Source organism: Maniola hyperantus, chromosome 16, assembly GCF_902806685.2.
Source record: "Maniola hyperantus chromosome 16, iAphHyp1.2, whole genome shotgun sequence".
Taxonomy (NCBI): domain Eukaryota; kingdom Metazoa; phylum Arthropoda; class Insecta; order Lepidoptera; family Nymphalidae; genus Maniola; species Maniola hyperantus.
Window position 1 is genome coordinate 4,883,721 of NC_048551.1, and position 21,779 is coordinate 4,905,499.

Here is a 21,779-nt window from a genome sequence, read left to right on the forward strand (position 1 = left end):
TCTTTCATTTAGTATTATATAATATATTAACTGGTGCCTTCTGGCAAAGGCAAATAAAACTATCCATCCAGTAACATGGCAACTCTAATCATGACCTAGTAGATTTACAAACACGACTTTTTAACGTTTGTAAACTGCACAACACAGTAACCATTTGAATAATCTTGATTTACTTTGATTCAATGTCAATATTCTTTGATTTCAACGTCGGCCCGAGTGGCAGGAGGTTTAGAAGGGCAGTGGATGAAGATAAAAGTGATATAGAATCGATTATTAATCATCAATATACCGATTGTCTATTCGGTACTCCTGACATAGGCAGCTTGATGTAAGTTATACAAAGTTCCTATTCAAAGTAAACAATGTACCTAATACATTCTTATTATATCGTTTCTTATTTAAAAAAAGTGATTGTATTTGTGTATGTAATTGCAGGCTTATGTGAGTAATTGATATCAATAATTTGTTTCTGGGTCTGCGCCGACATCAATATGTTGCTTTTAGATATTTTACTATCTATATTATCTACTTATTCGATTGTAGGTAAAGTTCGCGACAGGTCGAGATGGTAATCGGGGTGGGGACGTCCCACACACTCGCACAGCCCCCGCGCTAACACGGTGCAGGATAGCTCGGTCGACGCGCGGGTGTGCCGGACGTCCCCCCGCCTCAAACCCCGATTGCCATCTTGACCTGTCGCGTACTATACCTATGAAAAGCTCTAAACTAAATTGAATGGTCTAAAATCAGTGCTATAATTTTATTTTCACCATTTTTTCAATATGCTTAGTGGAAAAGTGAATGGGGCCGATTCTCTTGTAGGTACACAATCTCTAAACTAAACAAAATTAACAGATCTAAATCTAGTGCTATCCTTTTCCGGAAGCAGCATTATTAAAGCGATAGCAATAGATTTAGATGTGTCATTTTACTTTTTAGTTTAGTTTAGAGATTGTGTACAAAAGAATTAGCCTCAATTCAATATACCTAAATAAAGGACATTCCCTAACGAAATAACAGCGAAAGCTAGTTCCAAATTATAAAATTGTATTTGCAATACCCTGACAGGATCTCATGTACTACTTATATTTAGCTTTAAGCACCCACCATCAATTAATGTAAATGTACATGAAAGCAAATAAATAAATCTTATCTTATCTTATCTTATCTATTTATTTCCAGAGAACTTTCGACCCTGGCGATATGCATGATTAACGAGAAGAAGCAAGTGACAGGCTTCATGGCGCTCTGTGACCACCCCAACATCGTCGGCGTAGATCCGACGGACTGGGAGATGTGGATCAGGAACATGTTTCAGTTAGTGTTCATTTCTATATCTTTCGCAGTTCAACTGTCGTTTACTCACAGTTTGTTGTGCTTTTTAGACAGATTATTGTGCATTTTACACTCTGTGCTTTTAACATAAAGTTCCCTGTGCCTTTTGGATGCATTTTACCGAGCCTTTTACAATTAGGTACCGCATTACAACTCTTACTAGCGAATTCGTAGTACGAATCCCTAGTTTTATGAATGAACCGAAAGAGGGTACAAACAAAATATTACTCAAAAAAGGTGGCAATAATTTTACTCTCACTTTGTTGCATACCAAAGAAATTGTCGATATCGATTACCCGGTATTTGATGTCACCTGTCCAAAAAATTGCCATGTCTATCTGTACAATGAACCAGAAGCTTAATTTGCTACAATCCGCTGAAACAGGTCAAATCTGTTTCGTGCAACATGCAGCATGCGACATGCACCGCCCGTCCTCTGCTAAATATACAGGAAAAGCCAGCAACCATGGATTTCCGCAAAATAACGCCTGCTTCTATACAACATGTCTACCTGTTGCGAATTTCAGTAGCAAATAGCAAAATAATCCGTAAACGAGCAGACTTTTGCTTAGGGTTTATTTTTGAGCCGAAAACTGATCAATACTTTCAAATATTTAAAAAATATTGCTTAGATTATTTACTGTAGTCACTATTTACCGAGAAAAACGTAAGTCATCCAATATTTACAGCTATAAGTACCTATTGGTAAGATAATTACTTATTATTGTTTAGATTTTCTCGTTTCAATAAATTCCAGGAAATACTATTTGTCGAGAAACACGATGTTCATTCACTTCATGTGTTGCATCGACGCAGCGACAGACACATTTCTGGAGGAAGCCCTTGTGTCGGTGTTTCGCAATGATGTATATCTGTTGAACATTGTTATTGTGGTCCCACGGGATTGTCCAGCAGGTATTTGTAATAGGGTATTGGACTGCAGTAATAAAATGATGTGATGTTTTGTATAGCGGTAGCTTATGGGGCTAGAATTCATTTCGTATACCTACACGGCTCCTGCGCATGACCAGCACGCCTAACATGTGCCCACGACAAAATTTTGTCTACGCATTTATTTGTGTTATCTCTATGAACAAAAATTCGTAGACAAAAAATTTCTCGTGGAGCGCATCTTCAGTCCCGGTGTGGAATGTGGATGCGTCTTAAAATAAAAAAAATAATGGTGCTTGCCAAGAAGTGTTAAGGAGCCATTTTTAATCAGTACCTACCCTTATTATAAATGAGAAAGTGAGTTTGTTTGTTGGTTTGTCCTTCAATCACGTCGCAACGGTGCAACGGATTGATGTGATTTTTTGCATGGGTATACCTAGATAAAGACCTGGAGAGTGACATAGGCTACTTTTTATCCCGGAAAATCAAAGAGTTCCCACGGAAGTCGCGGGCATCAGCTAGTATTGATATACCAATTAATTGTTTCACAAATACTACAGATTGGACCACAAGGTATAAAACATTCAAGAAGTATAAGATCTACAAATTCTATCCGGAAATGGAAGGTAGCAGTGACCGTTCGCTTTACATACACACGGCAATGCGCAGTAACTTTTGTCCGAAATTAAAAATACGCCGAGCTGTGTAAGTTAATTTTATTATAACTTCGGATGTTGGAATGTTCTTTTTTAGGGTTTCGTAGCTCAAAAGGGAACCCTTACAGGATACATTGTCTGTCTGTCTGACTGTCAAGAAACCTATAGGGTACTTCCCGTTGACTTACTGCTTAGAATCATGAAATTTGGTAGGTAGGTAGGTAAGTCTTATAGCACAGCACATGTAAAGGGAAAATCCGAAAACCGTAAATCTAAGGTTTGTAATGTAACAAAAAAAATGTGTTCATGAACAAATAATTATATACCTAGTATTTTCAACATTTAAAGTAAGATTATTATAGGTACTAAAAGGGGTATCATATGAAAGGGCTTTACCTGTACATTCTAAAACTGATTTTTTAAATGCATAATAGTTTAGACTTATCATGCTAAATGTCGAAAAAATACGACTGCAGTACGGAACCCTCGATGCGCGAGTCTGACTCGCACTTGGCCGGATTTTTGATAAAATGTGTCTACATAAATAAAAGTTGCACTGTCTTCACAGTTGGTTCTTTTCTTTTATCTAGAGAAGAAGACAACGACGATATAGTAGAAATGCTTGGCAAGAATTGTCCGGCAATACAAGAGTTATACGGCAATTATTATATTAGCGAAATTATTGGCCGGCATCCTGAAATGGGCAGAAAGATCATCGTGGCAGATGTAAGTTTGAATTTATGTACCTACTTGCTCTTGTTTGATTTATTTTATTATCACGTCTAAATGCTAATAGGACGACCTTACTATATCGTGTTGACTTCACTCAGAACATCCTTAATGCACCCAGTGTTAGTTGAACACTAAGCTTATATTTTATGTTAGAATTTTACGTCATAATACATTTTTGCTTTTTTTTCATCACTAGATGATGTCCGCGACTTCGTCTGCGTAGAATTAGGTTTTTAAAAATCCTGTGGGAACTCTTCAATTTTCTGGGATAAAAAGTCCTTCCCCGGGATGCAAGCTACCCCTGTACCAAATTTCGTCAAAATCGGTTAAACGGTTGAGCCGTGAAAAGCTAGCAGACAGACGGACAGACAGACAGACAGACACACTTTCGCATTTATAATATTAGTATGGATAATATGTATATTCATTTCTGTAGTACCAAGATCAAGCCGTGGGCGTGATGTGCCTAAGCTCTAAAATCAATTACGAAATGCTTCAAAAGACATACGAGCTTGGTCCGTACCACGGATTGAAAAAGGCGATCCCAATAGAAAAGGAAAATTACAAACGGTCAAATGCCCTGCTAAACACTTTTGGGTATGGTATTTTATTTATAACTAGCTGTTGCCCGCGACTTCGCCCGCGTCCCGCGGGAACTGTCTTTTCCCGTAGATTTTCCAAAAATATTCTTTCATACAAACCTCGTCATGACAATTATAACGAACCCAACAAAAAAAAATGATTGACCACTTTGGTGCAGTCGTTCGGAAGTTATGTCGTATACAGTTCGGGGATTATTTTTTTATTTTTAAAGAGTAGGTATTGTTTTAGTAAATTTAAATAAATTTTAAAAGTATTGTTTTCTCAATATTTTTTTAACCTATAAGTTACAGCTTTTATTACGATAAAAGCTGTAATTTTTTGAAGCACGCCCGAAGGGGTCAAAAGATGCGTAAATCCCATGTCATGTAGTCTGTTGCTACGCATATAACGCACACACAAGCGTACGAATTTGCCTTCACGTTTTAAAATACAATTGTATGAGCTTTGCCTACCGGAGTTTTATAATAACTTTGGTTTCAACAGAATGCCAATAATGCTTGGTAAATGGAGTCCCTTCAAAGTAATTTCTAAAGACACCTTCATAAAACCCGATGATGTAAGTGATGCTGATTTTAATTATCATTTACAGTCAATTTATATATTGGAAATTTAAATTTATTTGTTTTGTTCCGGGATAAATAGTATCCTATGTCAGGGTACAAGCTATCACGGTCTCTTTCATCAAGATCGGTTCACTTGGACCGAAAAAAGGTAACAGACATAATAAGTATTAGAATTTATTTATTTAGAATTTAAGTTACTCTTCATTTATATATTTTATATACATATTTTTTAATGTGGTTTTTACAATAAATATAGGTACTGCACCCTTTAATGCGTGTTTGTAAAAACAATCTAATTGTTGCACCAGGAGCCATCAAAAGTAAAACTGTCACATAAACGAACCAAAGGTTTGAGCAGGGTAAACTTCGATCACCAAGCTGAACCAAAGGAAAGATATGACAACTTTTTCTCTAACCAAACTTCAGAGGACTACAGTGAAAAAGAGTTAATATCGCCGGTACCCTCGACGTTGACGAGTCAGTCTCTGGCCAATCTCCTGGATGACGATCCATTCGATTACGAAATCGTTAATATTGATAATAAACTGCTTAATGTGCCCGAAGTACTGTCCAGTGAATTCCTTTTGTGAGTTGTTATTATTAAATTTATTTTAACTGTTTGCTTTTGCATCTTTACTTTGGAAAGATGTGGTCCAGCTATTTTATATGATTCAGATGCTGGATGCATAAGGTTATAAATTATACTATACCTACTGAAAGAAACTTCAGCGTCACAGACAACCTTGCGAGTTGCGACGTACCTACTAATAAATAAATTCAGTCTCTTTTAGCGCGGATTTTGATTGGTTCACGTGGTTTAAAATTGTGCCTTTAAATTTTTGTCTTCCTATTCAGGTATCAAATAAGACGTGAACGTTCACAGCGTCCCCATGCGGTTAAAACTGAAGATAAAAGCCATCGTAAGGATTTAATACGTTGTACAGAAACATAATTTTAATCAGATTCTACTACTATACTATTGACATATCCTGTTTCTATAGAGAGATCCTCAATGCCCAGAAGGTCAACGTATGAGGAAGAAGAATTAGTAGCGTATTCGGGTGAACCTAATGCTTTTGTCATTGAATTGTTTGGGCTTCGAGAGGATATAGATGACAGGTAAATATTGAAGTAAATTTGTAACAATTTTGTGATTAAGGCTTCGGACTCCTGTTCGGGGTATCCGGGGCTCAATCCCGGGCAGACACCTTGAACTTTTAAGAGTTATGTGCATTCTGAGCAGTTAAATATCACTTGCTTTAATGGTGAAAGAGAAAATCGTGAAAACCTGCATGCCTTGGAGATCTCCATAATGTTCTCAAAGGTGTTATGGCATTCTACACTTTGCCAGCGCGGTATAGCTTAAATTTTTCTCATTCCGAGAGTAAACCCGTCCTTAGTAATGGTCCGGAAAGTATGTTGAAATGATGCCATTTTTTAAATCCCAATTATGCAGACAAGATCATGTTGCAGACAATCATTCCACCTATTGGAAATAGCTTTTGAAATGATGAAGGAATATGATTACTGCATTATTCGAGTGCCTTGCAAGGAGAAGAGCTTTCATTTGTTAGAACATTTTTGTGTAAGTTCAAAATACATTCTCATGACTTTGCTCTTGATCATAGAACTGCGTTGTTTAGGAGATAATCTTTCTGTAATATTCGTTGCTGGTTTTGTTTCAGTTTGTTCCGACGAGGAGAAAAATAAATTCAGAATATGCTCTTTATGTTGCCCATCGAAATTCAGTGTTGAGGTACACCCTTACAGATTATTTATTTTAATTACAGCTTATTCTTTACTAGCAACCGCCCGCGGCTTCGCTCCTGTGAAAATTTCTGTCTTATTCCTTCTACGTCATAAAGCAAATCTCTATGGGAAATAGGGTATTTGACAGCATGCAAAATATAGGATCTTTTGATGGCATCCGTATTGAATATGAATTTGGAAAACCAACTGTTTAGTCGAAAATACGAGGTATTTTAAGAGAAAATCGACAATACTGTGATAATACGGTTATGGCTATTTTGGACTTTATTTTCTCGGAATTTTGATCAGACTTGTGCTTATGTGCTCTATAGTCTGTTATCTCTCTAAAGGATTTAATAATTTTTAACCTATTTTAGTAAATTGCGCGTCCGCAAGGCAGAGTTGATAGATATTCCACAAATCACTCAGCTTTTAAGGAATTTGGACGGAAGAGAGACACTTTGGACGGTGGAAAATACTATTATGAATAAGAATCAATTGCAATGTTACGTGTTTTTAAGCGGTGTTTCTCTTATTGGTGTTGGTATTCTAGAGTAAGGAAATGTTTTATTTATTAGAGCGATCACGCACTCATCCGATCCGAATCCGTAAAAATACGGATATAGAAAATATTTAAATATCTACGTCATAAGTATTATGTCATAGCTCCCATACAAATAGTTCTATGACTACTTCAGAACGTATTTTAACAGACTGGGATCGGATGAGTGCGTAACCTCCCTTTAAGATCATAATTTTTAAGATCATGACTTACTACACCTATAAAAATTTGTACTTATACGTGTTGAAAAATTCATGTGGCACAAAAATTTTTGCCACATGCATTGACAAAATTTAATACTTACCACAATAAGAATCAAAGTAACCGACATGAGAATTTTAGCAAGCTGAAGTGGCAGTGGGTAGGCTATGTCTGTCGCAGAACATGGCCGTTGGGGCATACGTGTTCTGGAGTGGAGACCGCGTACCAGCAAGCACTGTGTGGGACGACCTCCAATACGAATGTAGCGGTAAGTGGGTGGATGAGGAAGGCGGAGGACCGTGTGTGGTGACGAGCTCTCAGGAAGGCCTATATACGGCAGTGGACGCAAACAGGCTGATTAATTTGTTGCTTTATTGACGACTAACAAAGCAAATTTTTATGGGTGTGAACATGACTTAAAACTCTGGACAAATAAATTGAATATTTTTAGGCAACCAGAACAAATTAATTTCATACGAGCGAAATACACTATGGATTGTTACCGAATCAACAAATACCATATAAATGAAGACCATCACAACAACATATTGACCATTAAATCATTGCTCGTGTACCCGGTATTCGAGACGCATTTTAGATTCTTTGCCAGAGACATGATGAGGCTATCTGGCGCCAACGCACTTCTGTGGTTGACTGCATATCGGAATAAATGGGTAAATCGAAATTTTGCTCTCTTAATCATCATCATAATATATGCAGCTTGATGTAGTCCACTGTAGAAATACTCAATACACCATTCGCTAATGTCCCTGACTAGGTTCATTTGATTTTTACCCGCTGCCTTCTAGATATTATCATTATGTTGTCACTACATTTTTTTATATAAGAATACTAGCCAGTTTATCTATAAATTATCTGAGTACCTACTGTCTGAATATCTCCGTTACAATACTTAAAACCTCATTTCAGTTGGTATCAGTATAAAATACCGTTAAAGTAACAACGCGTCTAACGGATTAAGGTTTTTCTTGTCTAACTTTCAGGTGATTCATAAAACGAATTCCTTAGCGGGGGCAATGATCCCTTTGATTCCAAGAAAATCACAAATAGACTGTACACTGGTGCCTGATGATCTCAGGAGGATACGTGAACTTTTAAATACAGTGTAAGAATTTTACATTATACCAGCTGACTTGCCCTGGGTTTGCACGGTGGACTCACCTATTCCATAGAATATTCTAGCCATAGTCTGCTACGCTGGCCCAGTGCGGATTGGCAGACTTCACACACCTTTAAGAACATTATGGAGAACTCTCAGGCGTGCAGGATGCCTCACGATGTTTTCCTTCGCCGATTAAGCAAATGATTTTAATTGCTTAAAAGGCACACAACTCCAAAAACTTAGAGCGCACCTCTAGTCCTACCCGGGAGTTGATGAAAACTGCATAATACCTAGTAATATGTGCGGAATTTTCCGTACTTCTCAATATCACTCTCACAATAGTAGACAATGGTTTTGCCCAGTCAAGTTCTCTTGTTGCTCATTGCTGAGATTGTTGTAATAATAGGATTTTTTTGCATTTAGTTTGCTATTAATTACTTTATAGATAGCAAGGAACCATATAGGTACATTGAATTATGCCAAGAAAATGAGCAGGGGAATTTAGTTAACCATTTATTTTTTTGCAGAGTACCTTTTAGCGCGTGGTTTATAAATAAAAAGAATAGCAGTGTTCCGAGAGTAAATGTTGACACCAGAATATTAGTGGTTGGCGCTTCGAGGACTGCGATGGCATTTTTGAACGCACTACTTTTCAGGTAGGTCATAAGTATATTACCTAGATATAATTTAGCTCGAGCCCATCTAACTAAAGAGGCTAGCACGGAAACATAGCTTTTATTAAATTTGTATCCCCTAAACGGTTTTATGAAGCACCATACCTACCTAAATGCTAAACTGCTTTGAAGGCCACTAACCACGTATGACTATGAAGCCTCCCACCAGACCAGAATGTTGCCAACTTAGAAATGATTTTCCAAACTAACCCGGCAGAATCGAATTTAGGACCACGCACTTATAAGACATTGTGCATTGTCTTTTGTGCCAGTCTGGCCATCAAAAGGACTTATGCAATGTCTACATTTGCGCCGATTCTGTTGTCTTTCTCTAAACTAAATTTAGAGCATCTTTTTTTAATATCACTAAAAAAGGACGAAACATGAATTTTAAATATTCTTAGAGCACGCTACCAGGCTTGCGACTGGCAGCTAAAGTCACGAGGTTTGATGGCTCTAAATTAAATTTGAAACTGTCAAACTGTGTCTGTACTCTTCATATTGTTACATAGCAAGAAGAAGATGCAAATACTCTAAAATTTAGTTGTCCTCACTTCTCAGAATCAGTACCATTATTGCCTCATTATTTTGTTGGCAGCGATTCCTGTCCATACCTATTCTTCACGAGTGTAACCCTGGTGTCGTCTAAAGGCCCGCCTTACGCGCGACGTACAAAAACGATTTCAGAGATGATGTTCCAGAAAACTCGCACTAATTCTGAGGATTATCTAAAAAGTGTACCTTACACTTACTACGTTAATATTGTTCAAGGCACGATGGTAGAGATCAACAAGTAAGTATTATGCTCTTTACCTAATCTCATAAGTCATACAATAACAAGTGGGGCGTTAAGGTGAAAGAGGTGGTGACTGGTAGGTAGCAGGAGAAATAATTTAGTAAAATGCGATTTCTGTCGCTTGGTATATTTTACCAACCTACCTACCTACCTACCTACCTACTTGCTATATTTATGAACTCAGAATTTTCTACTCTTTAATTTGACATCCCACTCTATCAATAGCAACAATTTTTTTTTTCGTATAACCCGGTCCATAACAACGATTCGACGCCTCATTTATCAAAATCGGCCCAGTAGTGTAGGCGCTACGGTGGAACACATAGAATCTGATACAACACCAAACACCTCTTTGGCTTCTACACGGCATCGTACCGAAACGCTAAATTGCTTGGCAGCACGGCTTTGCCGGTAGGGTGGTGACTAGCCACGGCCGAAGCTACCATACCAGACATTTAGAAATTATAAAGTTCCAAACCTTGCAGGGATTTATGTGTTCGAAATTCCCTCGGGATAGTGAATAAAGAGAATTTATATTTTCGCTTTAAAAATAGATAGTGGGTATGGGTTGATAGTATTTATTCTCGATGATGATAATGATATTGAGGTTGTCTCAAATGACATAAAATAACTGTACCTACGGTATGTTTTCTCGTAGACGCGAAAAGTACATAGCAATATCAACTGGAAGCAAGTATTATTATGATTTACTCTTTCTATTCATTGGAAAGCAATACCAACATCCTCATTACCTGAAACCTATATTAGAAAAAGAGAAAGAAATAAGGTAAATTTAAACAAAAGATTATGGAATTTTACACTATCTGTTGGGGTATACTTTGGTGGAGAATTTCAAGAAATAAATATTTTAAATTCTTTGATTGGGTGAGGGATAGATAAAATGAGGTAAATGAGAGAATTTACGTAATCATACTTGAGAAGCAGAGCAGTGATGAGGTCTAGGTTGGAGCACGCTTGCCTGGAAGATGCCTATTCAGTCTATGAGGCGGTGGGTCGGGGCACACCCGCATGTCACCGGGATAGCGCAGGGACTGTGCGAGTGTGCGGGGCTCCCTACCCTGATTGCCATCTCGACCTGTCACGTACTATACTTAAAAAAGTTTATGTTCCTAGGAGTGGTAATATTCCTAAATACATGCGTTTGGATATCCCGCAACCTAGTCCGGAGCCAAAGGTCGGCAATGCCACACCGTCTAATGTTTTCATCGTAAACACGATATCCGACGCCAATAAGGCTTTGAATACTGTGAAGACGTTGACTTACCAGGACACGGGTTGTAAGTTTGCATTTGAAATATTTAAAAAAAAACACTGGCCCTTGATTGCGATTTGTTGTGCGTTCTAGTTACACCCTGTATCTGATGGTATTTTTTCAGATAACATTATTGTGTACGGTGCTACTGTACATGCATATTGTTGTTTAGCCACTCTGATAGAAATGAAGATTCCCCCTGAAAACATAATTTTTATTGAGCCTTTTCCCCCAGAGGATTCCAAGGAGCCGCGTGTATCATTATTTTGTAATGTTAATGTAAGTTTGTGTCATGATGGTCAAATTGTTATTTAAAACCACCAATCAAAACTTTCCTTAGGTTAGGGCCATAGCAGACACAACACTTTTAGCATCGGCGATCAGCAATTTAGCGACTACATCGATGCTGCGTTGCGTTTTGACGACTTTCTTCGTTCAGTCTTTGTATCGAAATCTCGCGTTATAGTAATTATTTCGATGCTGCATCGTGTTTTGACGACTATCTGCGTTCGGTTAGAGCGTTCGGAAGTGGCATTGAGCTACAAAAATCGACTTGATCGCTGTGACTGAGGATTACGTAGTACGCGACAGGTCGAGATGGCGATCGGGGAGGGAACGTGACGTGCCGCAGCCCTACTGCGGTTGTTTGACAGCAACAATGTCACGATCGCAATTATCTCTGATTGGTTAATGCTCGCTCACTATTGGCCACAATGCATTGTTGCTCATTGTTGCAACAAGAATCGCACAAATTCAGCCAATCAGAACAATTGAGATTGTAATAATGATTGATGCAGGTTTTAGACAATCGCCCCGCAGGTGTGCGGGACGTCCCCCCGCCTCATACCCCGATCGCCATCTCGACATGTCGCAGACTATAGATATATGCGCGGATTGGAGCATCGTGTCTGCTTTGGGCTTAGTCAACTATTCTTTTTCTATTTTTTTACAAAAAAAAAACTGGAACATGAAAATAGAGCATATTGGAAAAGTCAAATAGGTAGGTATAGGGTGGAAAATTCCACGCAAGATAAATTATGCAAGGCTTATATTTATATTTAACTAGCGCGCCCGCGACTTCGTCCGCGTAGAATTAGGTTTTTTTTAATCCCGTGGGAACTCTTTGATTTTCCGGGATAAAAAGTAGCCTATGTCACTCTCCAGGTTTTTATCTATAGGTACCCATGCAAAAAATTACGTCAATCCGTTGCATCGTTGCGACGTGATTGAAGGACAAACCAACAAACAAACACAGTTTCGTATTTATTATAAGGGTACTGATTTATGTTCTTCATACATAAATACCTACCTAACTACATTTTCTTTGATATTTCATCTTGTAAGTACTTATTGCTGATTTCAGGTAGACAAATCGGTATGTGAAATGCTCAACAACCTAAAAATTAAAGTATACCGATCCTATTACTTCCAGAGATGGTATACAGACAGTGACAATAATTTGGTCTTGTACATAGATTTTCTCTCCGAGTTTAAAATGCTGAGGCTTAAGTGTTCCCTGTTTTTTTACTATGGCACTGTTGGTGTTAACGAGGAGGCCTATATTGGTAAATGTTAATTTGAAATCTCTTTCATGTTATGTTCATGTTTTTTTTTGACTGATTACCCATTGCGTTTCAAGTCGTCTTTTATTTATTTTATTTTTTACAGACTTACACACACCCAAATTACATATTGAGTTTTATATATCTGTTGCAAGAATTTCCACAGAACATGGCCTTGCTGTTGCTTCGTTAACCTTTGTTTAACGCTGGGAAATGCGTTTACGTATCCCCCTCCCCGGAAGCCAGCCAGCCAACTGGAGGTAGGCATGCGGGACTCGCGACCGGAATAACTATTAAAACCCAGCGGCACTCCTACGTCCGCCGAGGCGGACCCTCCGCCGGGGACCCAATCACGAGGTCCCCCACCACACGTCTGGGGCGCACCAACAATGTGCCCAGAATAAGTTTTTGGTAGCGTTTTGGTTACACTCTGTATAGAATCCGTTAAAAAATCACTCGTTTTCAAGCTATCAACAAAAGTGGGATGGCATACGACGGTGGCATACTTATAGACCATGAGTTCAAGACGAAGGACCCGTCAATATACGCCGCGGGTCCAGCTACTCGATACAGGAGAATATATTACGCTGATAACATGAGACTTAAGTATTATGATGCTAGTGAAGTTGGCACCAAGGTACAGTTCATCATCATCATGATCAACCCATCACCGGCTCCCTACAGATTACGGGTCTCCTCTCAGAGTGAGAAGGGTTTTGGGCATAGTCTACCACGCTGGCCATGTGCGGATTGGTAGACTTCACACGCCTTTGAGAACTTTATAAAGAACTCTCAGGCATGCAGGTTTCCTTACGATGTTTTCCTTCACCGTTAAAGCAAATGACATTTAATTACCTACTTAAAACGCACATAACTCCGATAAGTTAGAGGTGCGTGCCTGGGATCGAACCCCCGACCTCCGATTAGAAGGTACAGTCATGAGAAAATATTGATCACTTTGAAATAAAAATGAACTATTTTGTGATAATTTTGAAACTAATTTTCAGTTGGGATATCAAATAAAAAACCAATTAGATCCTCTATTTAAAGAAGTAAGGAAAGAACTAGGAATATCAAGCAAAGATATAACCCAGTGTACCAGTTCTGGATCATCTGTGACAGGGAAAAATAAAAGCGTTGATACTGAAGGGCCAGTCAGTGAGGTTTCGTAAGTCTTTATGAGGGTGCAAACACATTAGGTACTGTATTGTGGTAGGTCATGAGTCGACAGAAGGCGAAGGGGATATGCGTTTTACTATAATGCCCACGACATCGTCCGAGTGCATTTGGGCTTTCAAAAATCCCGTGGGAACTCTATGGTTTTCCGGAATAAAAGTCTCAGACACTTTACTGGCCTTTAGTTATATTTATGAAAAATCACGTCGATCCGTTGTGGCGTGATTGAAAGACAAACCAACAAATAAAGGCACTTTCTGTGCATGCTAATCTATGGCGCTTTAACGCGTTGATGCTCAAGCCGCGCTACGAATGGTTGACCGATTGCATTCCAATTTCCAACACACTACAACAGTAATGTGTATGCAGCTTAATAATTATCAAGTGATGCATAGACCGTTAGTAAATTTGTTTGTTTTATTATATTTTGAAAATAGGTAGGTACGTAAGTTTTGTTTTCAGGGAATCGTTGGAAGACATTCCTAAAATACCAGCTTTTAAAAAGCCGCATGTGTCTTATTCCACGCTTCCCGGCGGATTACAATATTTAGAAGTGCGCTCTCCTGGGAAGAAGATACCGCATCAATACGTACAGTCCTTGCAATATAATGTTAGTGTGTGACTATAATAGAAATACTGTTTATTTAATTTAGGTTTTCAATGGGAGTAAACATACCTACTACGTGTCGTTATGTGATGGAAGACGACCATCGGAGTCACTTAGTTATATACTAGTCTGAGTAGTTTGTCTTCACCTTAAGGGTGCATTAAAATAGTCGTCATTGTAATTGCCGTGTTTGCATCATTGACATAAGAGCTAATAATAATAATTTTAATGCACTATTAAAACAATAATAACTACTTATTTTTTCCCTTTTACCTGTATCGATGAAAGGTCTCTTAAATTCTGTAGATACGTGAATTTTTTCTCTATGTACCCTCTTTTAGGGCACCGTGATGGAAACTTTTAAAGGGGGATACTTTAAACTTCACCTGATCAATGATCTTATAGTCGACGGCATAACTTGTCTGACACGAGAGAAGCACTCTTTGGAAAACTTCCAAAATCTTTATGGGCTATCGGCAACTGTTCTAAACAACGTGCATCTACGCTATACAGTAAGATTATGTTACCTATTTATAATAATGCTAAAACTTCTAAAAGAAAGTTTAACTTAGTTGCTTTGCAGAGAGGTTATTCAGGTTTAAGAAGCTTGCGTTTGACCACGACAAAAAAACTATAGGTACAGTAGACAATGCTAGGTTTGCACCGTCCATAGTCGCAAGAGCAAACCTAGCTTTGTTGCTGACTCTACCTACCTACTTAGTCCACGTGAACTTATTTATATTTCAAATCTTTCTTTTTTGGCAATACATTGGCACAGTATAATTGTTTCTAGGATTCAAGCAATCGCTGTTTGTGGTCACTGTCAGTTCAGTGATTGAATCGGAAAAAGAGACTGATATACTATTATGGACGAATATGTTTTGTAGATGAAAGGAACCACCACATGTGTTTTTTTTGTTTCAGGCAAAAAAATTGGATGACTTTTATACATTTTTTCGTGCGCCTTGGGCCTATTTTCTGTATCATGACCAAGCGGATGAACTGTTTGCCATGGTGAAGGAACTTCTTCCTAAGGTGAATATTTCGTAGAGATTTTTTTCTGTTAAACGCTGTAATAATTCGACTCTCACAGATTTTTGTTTTTATTAGGGAAAGAGCGATGGAAACACTTTGGTAGAAGCCATGCGAACAGTAGGAGAAACTATAAGTGAACCGGTAAGTTATTTACGCTTGTAATTTTAAATACCGTTTATTATGACTAGGTCCAGGTTCCATTAACGCATTTTTGAAGTTTCCACGGCCCATCCGTTTAACCGATCTTGACGCAATTTGGTACAGAGACGGCTCGCTTCCCGGAGAAAACAAGCTACTTTTTGGCACGGAAAATCAAAGAATTCCCGCGGGATTTTTGAAAACTTAAATGCGCTCAAAAAAGTTATCATTTATCTATTTGGATCACTGATAGGTTGCCTCCCGGAGACGAATATAGGCTAGACTTTTTATGCCAAAAAATCAAAGATCTGCCAAGAGATATTTAAAATCCGAAACTGAAACGGATTAAGTCGCGAGCATATTCTAACTCTATATAATTTTATTGTTTACAGTCCTTCAAATTTCACACCAAGCCCAAGATACGTTCCACATTCGAGAAATCGCCACATGTGGAAGCCATCACAGATTACGTTATCGAGTGGCTTTCAGAGAATGATGTTCTATTGCCCATGTATTTACAACCCTCCCAAACTAACGATTATAACCACGACTTGGACCACAATCCAGCATTTAAGAAAAGAAAAAATACTATTGCAAAAATTATGTCAAAGATATTCTAGTTTGAATTTATATTCTGTTTTATTAAAGGTTTTATTTTACTGTCAGAGTTTAATTGGTTAGATTCGTAATAAATGAGGGTAGGCATTAGTTAGGTTGAATGGCACGTCTTACAGAAAATTGGGCACTGTGATCTCTTTCAACGGGGGTAAGCGATGCTTTTATGCCTCTGTGACCTGCACGCCACTGACCAGATTATCGCGAATCGCGTCGAAAAAATTAGAAAAAGTATAGATATTATTAGATTTAAGTCTGTGTGTGTGTGTGTGTGTGTGTGTTTTATTTTACGAGTATTTTACTTTCTAATAGACAATGTCATTATGGTACCAAAACATGCCAAAACATTAATTTTGTCGATTACCTTTTTACGCAAATATTTTGCTTTTTGCTTAGTGCTTAGTTTTTTGCTTAAAAATTAGTGTCGCAATGGCCGAAACCAATCCCTGCAAACCGCTCGCTCTCAACGAATTGCTGTTACAAAATGTGAACACTTGGGGCAATGTGCAATACAACATACCTCTGCGGGTCTCCAACAACGAAACTAGGACTGGCACCAGCATCGCACACCGGTATATACCCGCAATACCACATAGCTTAGACTGTGTACGTATCTTTTGGTATAAGTCTCGCAAATTGCTATTGCGCTGGAACCATGTCTCATTAACATTGAAATGACGTCATTTGTATTATTTAAGTAAAAATATACCATCAGCTTGTAACTTCAGTCTCGTTCTGACGTCACTAAAATGGCGGCCACGCGCATTAGCAATTTGCGGGACTTATATCATCGTTTACTTTAATGAGCTTTTCTTCCAAAAAACTGGACGAGCGTGGAGATCAAAATTGTTCCGACAATCCTGATTCCTTATTGGTTATTTCCTGCTTGTTTTACCTAAAGCTTTACTATCACTTGTTTGAAAGTATTTTTTGCTAGCTTTTAGAAGATCTATACCTGCTTTCTATACCTACTTGTAAGCTAAAAATGCTAAAATAGCCAAAGCTTCTTGTTCTTAAGTGATAAGAAATGTTTACTTCAGAAAATTGAGGATCCTTTACCCGAACGTGTTTCTGGACGGGATATGGTGGTAGAAAAGGAATCGTACAAAACCACAACAGGGGAATACTGCGTGAAGCCGAACCCCAACAAAGCTATGGAGAGATCTGACTGCGCTATTAATTGTCGAAGAGTCATATTTATGACTGGCGTTGAAAAACGTGTAAGTTTGTAACATAATTTTTAACTGTTCTATCGAATATAAAGGGAAAAGGCACATTACTCCGAAAATTAGAGATACATGCCCGTAATCGAATCCGGAAGTCCTGAACCACGACAACGTCTTAACCACTACGCTATTACCGCTTCTCTAAGTATATTTACCCACGGAAAATTTTAAAATCAATAGGACAATAAACTTGACTATAGACTTGTCTGCTTCCAGTCTATCTTAAATATATAAAAGGAAAAGGAGTGACTGACTGATCGGGCTGAAATTCGGCATGCAGATAGCTATTATGACGTAGGCATCCGCTAAGAAAGGATTTTTGAAAATTCAACCTCTAAGGGGGTGAAATAGGGGTTTGAAATTTGTGTAGTCCACGCGGATGAAGTCGCGGGCAAAATCTAGTTCGATAAAAATGTTGAACGGAGTGATTCAAGAAATTCTTAATCTCATGAAAGGTAATTCACTGTTCTCAGCGTACAATCAAAATCCTTTAATGTTTTATCGTTTTGTATTTTGTGTCTTTTTGTGTTTGTATTTAAATTTATGATTAATCATCTAGTTAGTGTAAGTGGCACTGCCATTTCAATTAGATGTAAAACAAATAATAATAATGACATTCACATATTAAGTTAACCAGTCTTTATGTGCTACATAATTTCAGTTACAAGGTAAAAATATTGTCCAACCAGCCATGATCTCAGAGATGAAAGATAACTTTAGAGGTGTAACCAACCCACCTACAGCGCCTCTGGATATTACTGTCAAGCCACCAGATCCCGAATACATTTTTGATGTGAGTAATGACATTTTGTATCCTTTGAAATTCCTAACTTTTCTAGTAAGTAGGTAATGCTTTCAAGTGAACGCGTGTGCCTTACAGTAGGTATTTATATCTATAGTATTTTCGGTTCAGGTCGTAGCGTCAGGCAGAAATGAGTCACCAGCAATTTCCGATAGTGCAGGTGGATTTCGAAAACTTCTCGATCCCTATGTATCAACATACAGAACCTACCACAAGCCGTTTACTGTTGATGAGCAATTTGGTATTGGAGCTAAGGATCAGATTACTTTCTATTCTGAATTCAACGTGCCTAAGGTAACAAGCTAAATAGATGCAAGTCGTTATAAAATAAATCTATACTTAATATTATAAATGCGAAAGTGTTTCTGTCTGTATGTCTGTCCGTCTGTCTGTCTGTCTGCTAGCCTTTCACGGCCCATCCGTTCAACCGATTTTGACGAAATTTTGTACAGCGATAGCCATCCCGGGGAAGGACATATGCTACTTTTTATCCGGGAAAATCAAAGATTTCCTGCGGGATTTTTAAAAACTTAAATCCACGCGGACGAAGTCGCAGGCATCCTCTAAAAAAAAACACGACTGCCCTGCCAAATAATGAATACAAATACAAATTTCTTTATTGCGAATCTGGAAAGTGGAGATGTTACAAAAACAAAAAGGTACAGCCAACTAAATAGTAAAAAAAATCACATTTACGAATGGCGCGATACAGTCGCCAAATAGATTTTATTCAAAAAAATATTGCCAGGGTCACTAACGGTGAGATCTATAGAGTGCAGTCATAGTAAAATAGAAGTTATCTCTATATATATAAAAGGAAAAGGTGACTGACTGATCTATCAACGCACAGCTCAAACTACTGGACGGATCGCGCTGAAATTCGGCATGCAGATAGCTATTATGACGTAGGCGTCCGCTAAGAAAGGATTTTTCAAAATTCAACCCCTGAAGGGGTAAAATAGGGGTTTGAAGTTTGTATGGAAGTCTGTCAGTTTTGAAGTGTCTATAAAAAAGTTTTGTCTACACTATAATATTATAAAGAGGAAAACTTTGTTTGTTTGTTTGTTTGTTTGTACTGAATAGGCTCAAAAACTACTGGACCGATTTTAAAAATTCTTTCACCATTCGAAAGCTACATTATCCACGAGTAACATAGGCTATATTTTATTTTGGAAAAAAATAGGGTTCCGTAAGATATTTGGGTTTTTCGGACACAAGGTGTAAAAAATCAACCAAAAAAGTTACTTATTTTGCGTACGCTGCCTAAACTATAAAAGATGTTCTAATTAAAAGAAACAAAAAGAAACATAAAATGTTCTAATTAATTGTAGATCTTATAAATATCTACAAAAAAGTCCGCGACACACTATACCCATCTATGTCGAGTGAGGCACAGCAACCATTTTTTTATTTTAAAATCTTGAATTTTTTTTGGACTACATTTAAACGCGTTTATTTTACTCATGCTATTAATCCTTATCAAAATAAATGATTTCATCACTAAGAACAGTTTATGGAGATAATATTTGGTCTTTGAATGATTAAAATTGGACGTTTGGTTTTGAAGTTATGGCGAAATTAAAATATTACGATTTCAGCTGCACGGCCCGATGTCGTTAAGTTTGTTTGTAGGGGGTAATCTTTAGAACTACTGAACCGATTTTAAAAATTCTTTCACCAGTAGAAAGCTACATTATTCCTGAGTGACATAGGCTATACGGGATCTTTAAAAACCTAAATCTACGCGGGCGAAGCCGCGGGGATCAGCTAGTAGTTAATATTTTTGCAATTAGCGCGGACTAGCGCGATGTAGTCCACGCGGACAAAGTCGCGGGCATAAGCTAGTAATGGAACAAAGAAACTCACATACAATAGGTACATACATGAACCGTGAAAACATTAGACTCCTTTAATTTCCATTGGAGAGTCGTGTGAAAATGTATCAATTATGAGACAGTAGGGTTAGTTTGAATAAATACATGAAACGTTGGTAGTTTTAGGTGCGAGGTTTTGGTCCGCGACACAAGGAGATATGGATGCCTTTAACAGCCAAGGTTCATAGAGGCGTGTATGATAGAATCCATGTAAAGAAGGAATACAAGGAAGTGGCGGCTTGTCATAATCCTGTAAATAACATAAAAGGGTAGGTTTTTTTTATAGTTATAATTGATTAGGTTAGGTTTGTCAAATACGGTAGAGGTAACAAAGGCAAAATGATGTTCTTATATTGAGATTCGTTCAATTTTTATGACGATTGGACGTACCTATGTATCATAAAATATAATCATTCATAAAATAAAATACAGGCATTCGCCCCAAAGTTCCACTCTGCGTCATATATTGCTCATTGTTGAGGGTCGTGACCTCTTTAGGAGTTTCCTTGGGATAAGAAGTAAGTACTTAGGTTGTTGCGGAGGGTCCAAAGATCCTTGGACCCTACAACTTGTTTTGCAATTCGGTTTTATCAGAATATCAGTGATAATAACAGCTTAACAGCGATCACGCACTCATCCGATCCGGATCCATGAAAATATGGATATAAAAAATATCCACGACATATTTTATAAGCTACCATACAATAGTTCGTAAAACAAAAAGGAACGTATTTTCATGGACTCGGATCGGATGAGTACGTGATCGCTCTCTCGGAGGAACAGAGGAAACGAAATGCCAAATTCGGACCTCCGAAGTCGGTAACTTATCTAGTTATCGACTTGGGTCAACGTTGCTTGATAATCGCAATCGATTGGTATAGGTACCTCTGTCACAACTAGATTACATAACTAGAACACGTCTCTCACTAGATTCCCAAAAATTAACACACTGTTTGAATAGTAATGATTGTTCGATAAAATTTTAGAGTCTTCGAATCCGAAACAAAGAAGAAATACAAAGTTCCTTTCGCAATATCCTCTCTTGCATCCTGGGACCACGGGGAGATGTTCGACCTGGCCCCGTATCCTCCCAACCCTTACCAAACCGACATAGCACCGTTCATGTACTGCAGCGATTACTGTCACATTGCCCAGGGCACCCCGCCGTATACGGTTATTGATCAACTCAAGCACAATCTCAAGCCACGCCAAAAATGTGTGGAAAGATTTATAGTATCCAGAGATTTTGCTCCGTAGACTATTTTTTATTTATTTAAATAAACATACTTGCCTAACAATTAATATGATTATTTTCTCTCTCTTTACTTCTCTCTGAATAGTCATTGCTGAAGGTCGTGACCTTTTCTTTGAATCACACAATGGTAGGAATTTTCTTGGGATAGTAATGCGATTGGTTCCCAGATTCTTCCGCATACGACTCGCCGCCAGGGAACGAGATTTCGACTGTTAGCTTTTACAGTTATTATCGGTGTTAGTGGTAATAACCATAGAACCGAAAGTTAACCGTCATCCATTCCCTCTAGTGGCCTTAGTTCCTTTGTTAGACCGGTTAATCGAACAAATGC

The 21,779-nt window shown here is 38.0% G+C and overlaps 1 protein-coding gene across 1 annotated transcript; it reads left to right on the forward strand.

Annotated features, from left to right (window-relative positions):
* Positions 1-170: 170 nt before the first annotated feature.
* On the forward strand, positions 171-21,469 carry LOC117989510 (cilia- and flagella-associated protein 61-like). Its single transcript, XM_069503697.1, has 33 exons — positions 171-328; positions 1,183-1,317; positions 2,093-2,250; positions 2,787-2,931; positions 3,473-3,608; positions 4,051-4,211; positions 4,701-4,773; positions 5,089-5,366; positions 5,636-5,715; positions 5,782-5,899; positions 6,254-6,365; positions 6,466-6,536; positions 6,907-7,083; positions 7,744-7,966; positions 8,297-8,418; positions 8,943-9,071; positions 9,688-9,882; positions 10,544-10,672; positions 11,020-11,183; positions 11,283-11,437; positions 12,522-12,723; positions 13,188-13,357; positions 13,728-13,888; positions 14,359-14,506; positions 14,845-15,015; positions 15,428-15,538; positions 15,614-15,679; positions 16,069-16,242; positions 17,332-17,511; positions 18,179-18,310; positions 18,431-18,613; positions 20,320-20,462; positions 21,180-21,469. The coding sequence occupies exons 1-33, from the start codon at positions 183-185 to the stop codon at positions 21,448-21,450; spliced, it is 5,019 nt and encodes a 1,672-aa protein (XP_069359798.1). The 5' UTR covers positions 171-182; the 3' UTR covers positions 21,451-21,469.
* The last annotated feature ends 310 nt before the right edge of the window (positions 21,470-21,779 follow it).

Excerpts from the sequence above, each read along its gene's own strand:
- LOC117989510 (XM_069503697.1), top strand. The coding sequence starts at position 183 with ATGTCAATATTCTTTGATTTCAACGTCGGCCCGAGTGGCAGGAGGTTT. Across the intron at positions 1,318-2,092 it reads TGGATCAGGAACATGTTTCA|GAAATACTATTTGTCGAGAA; the intron begins GTTAGTGTTCAT and ends AATAAATTCCAG. Across the intron at positions 2,251-2,786 it reads CCCACGGGATTGTCCAGCAG|ATTGGACCACAAGGTATAAA; the intron begins GTATTTGTAATA and ends CAAATACTACAG.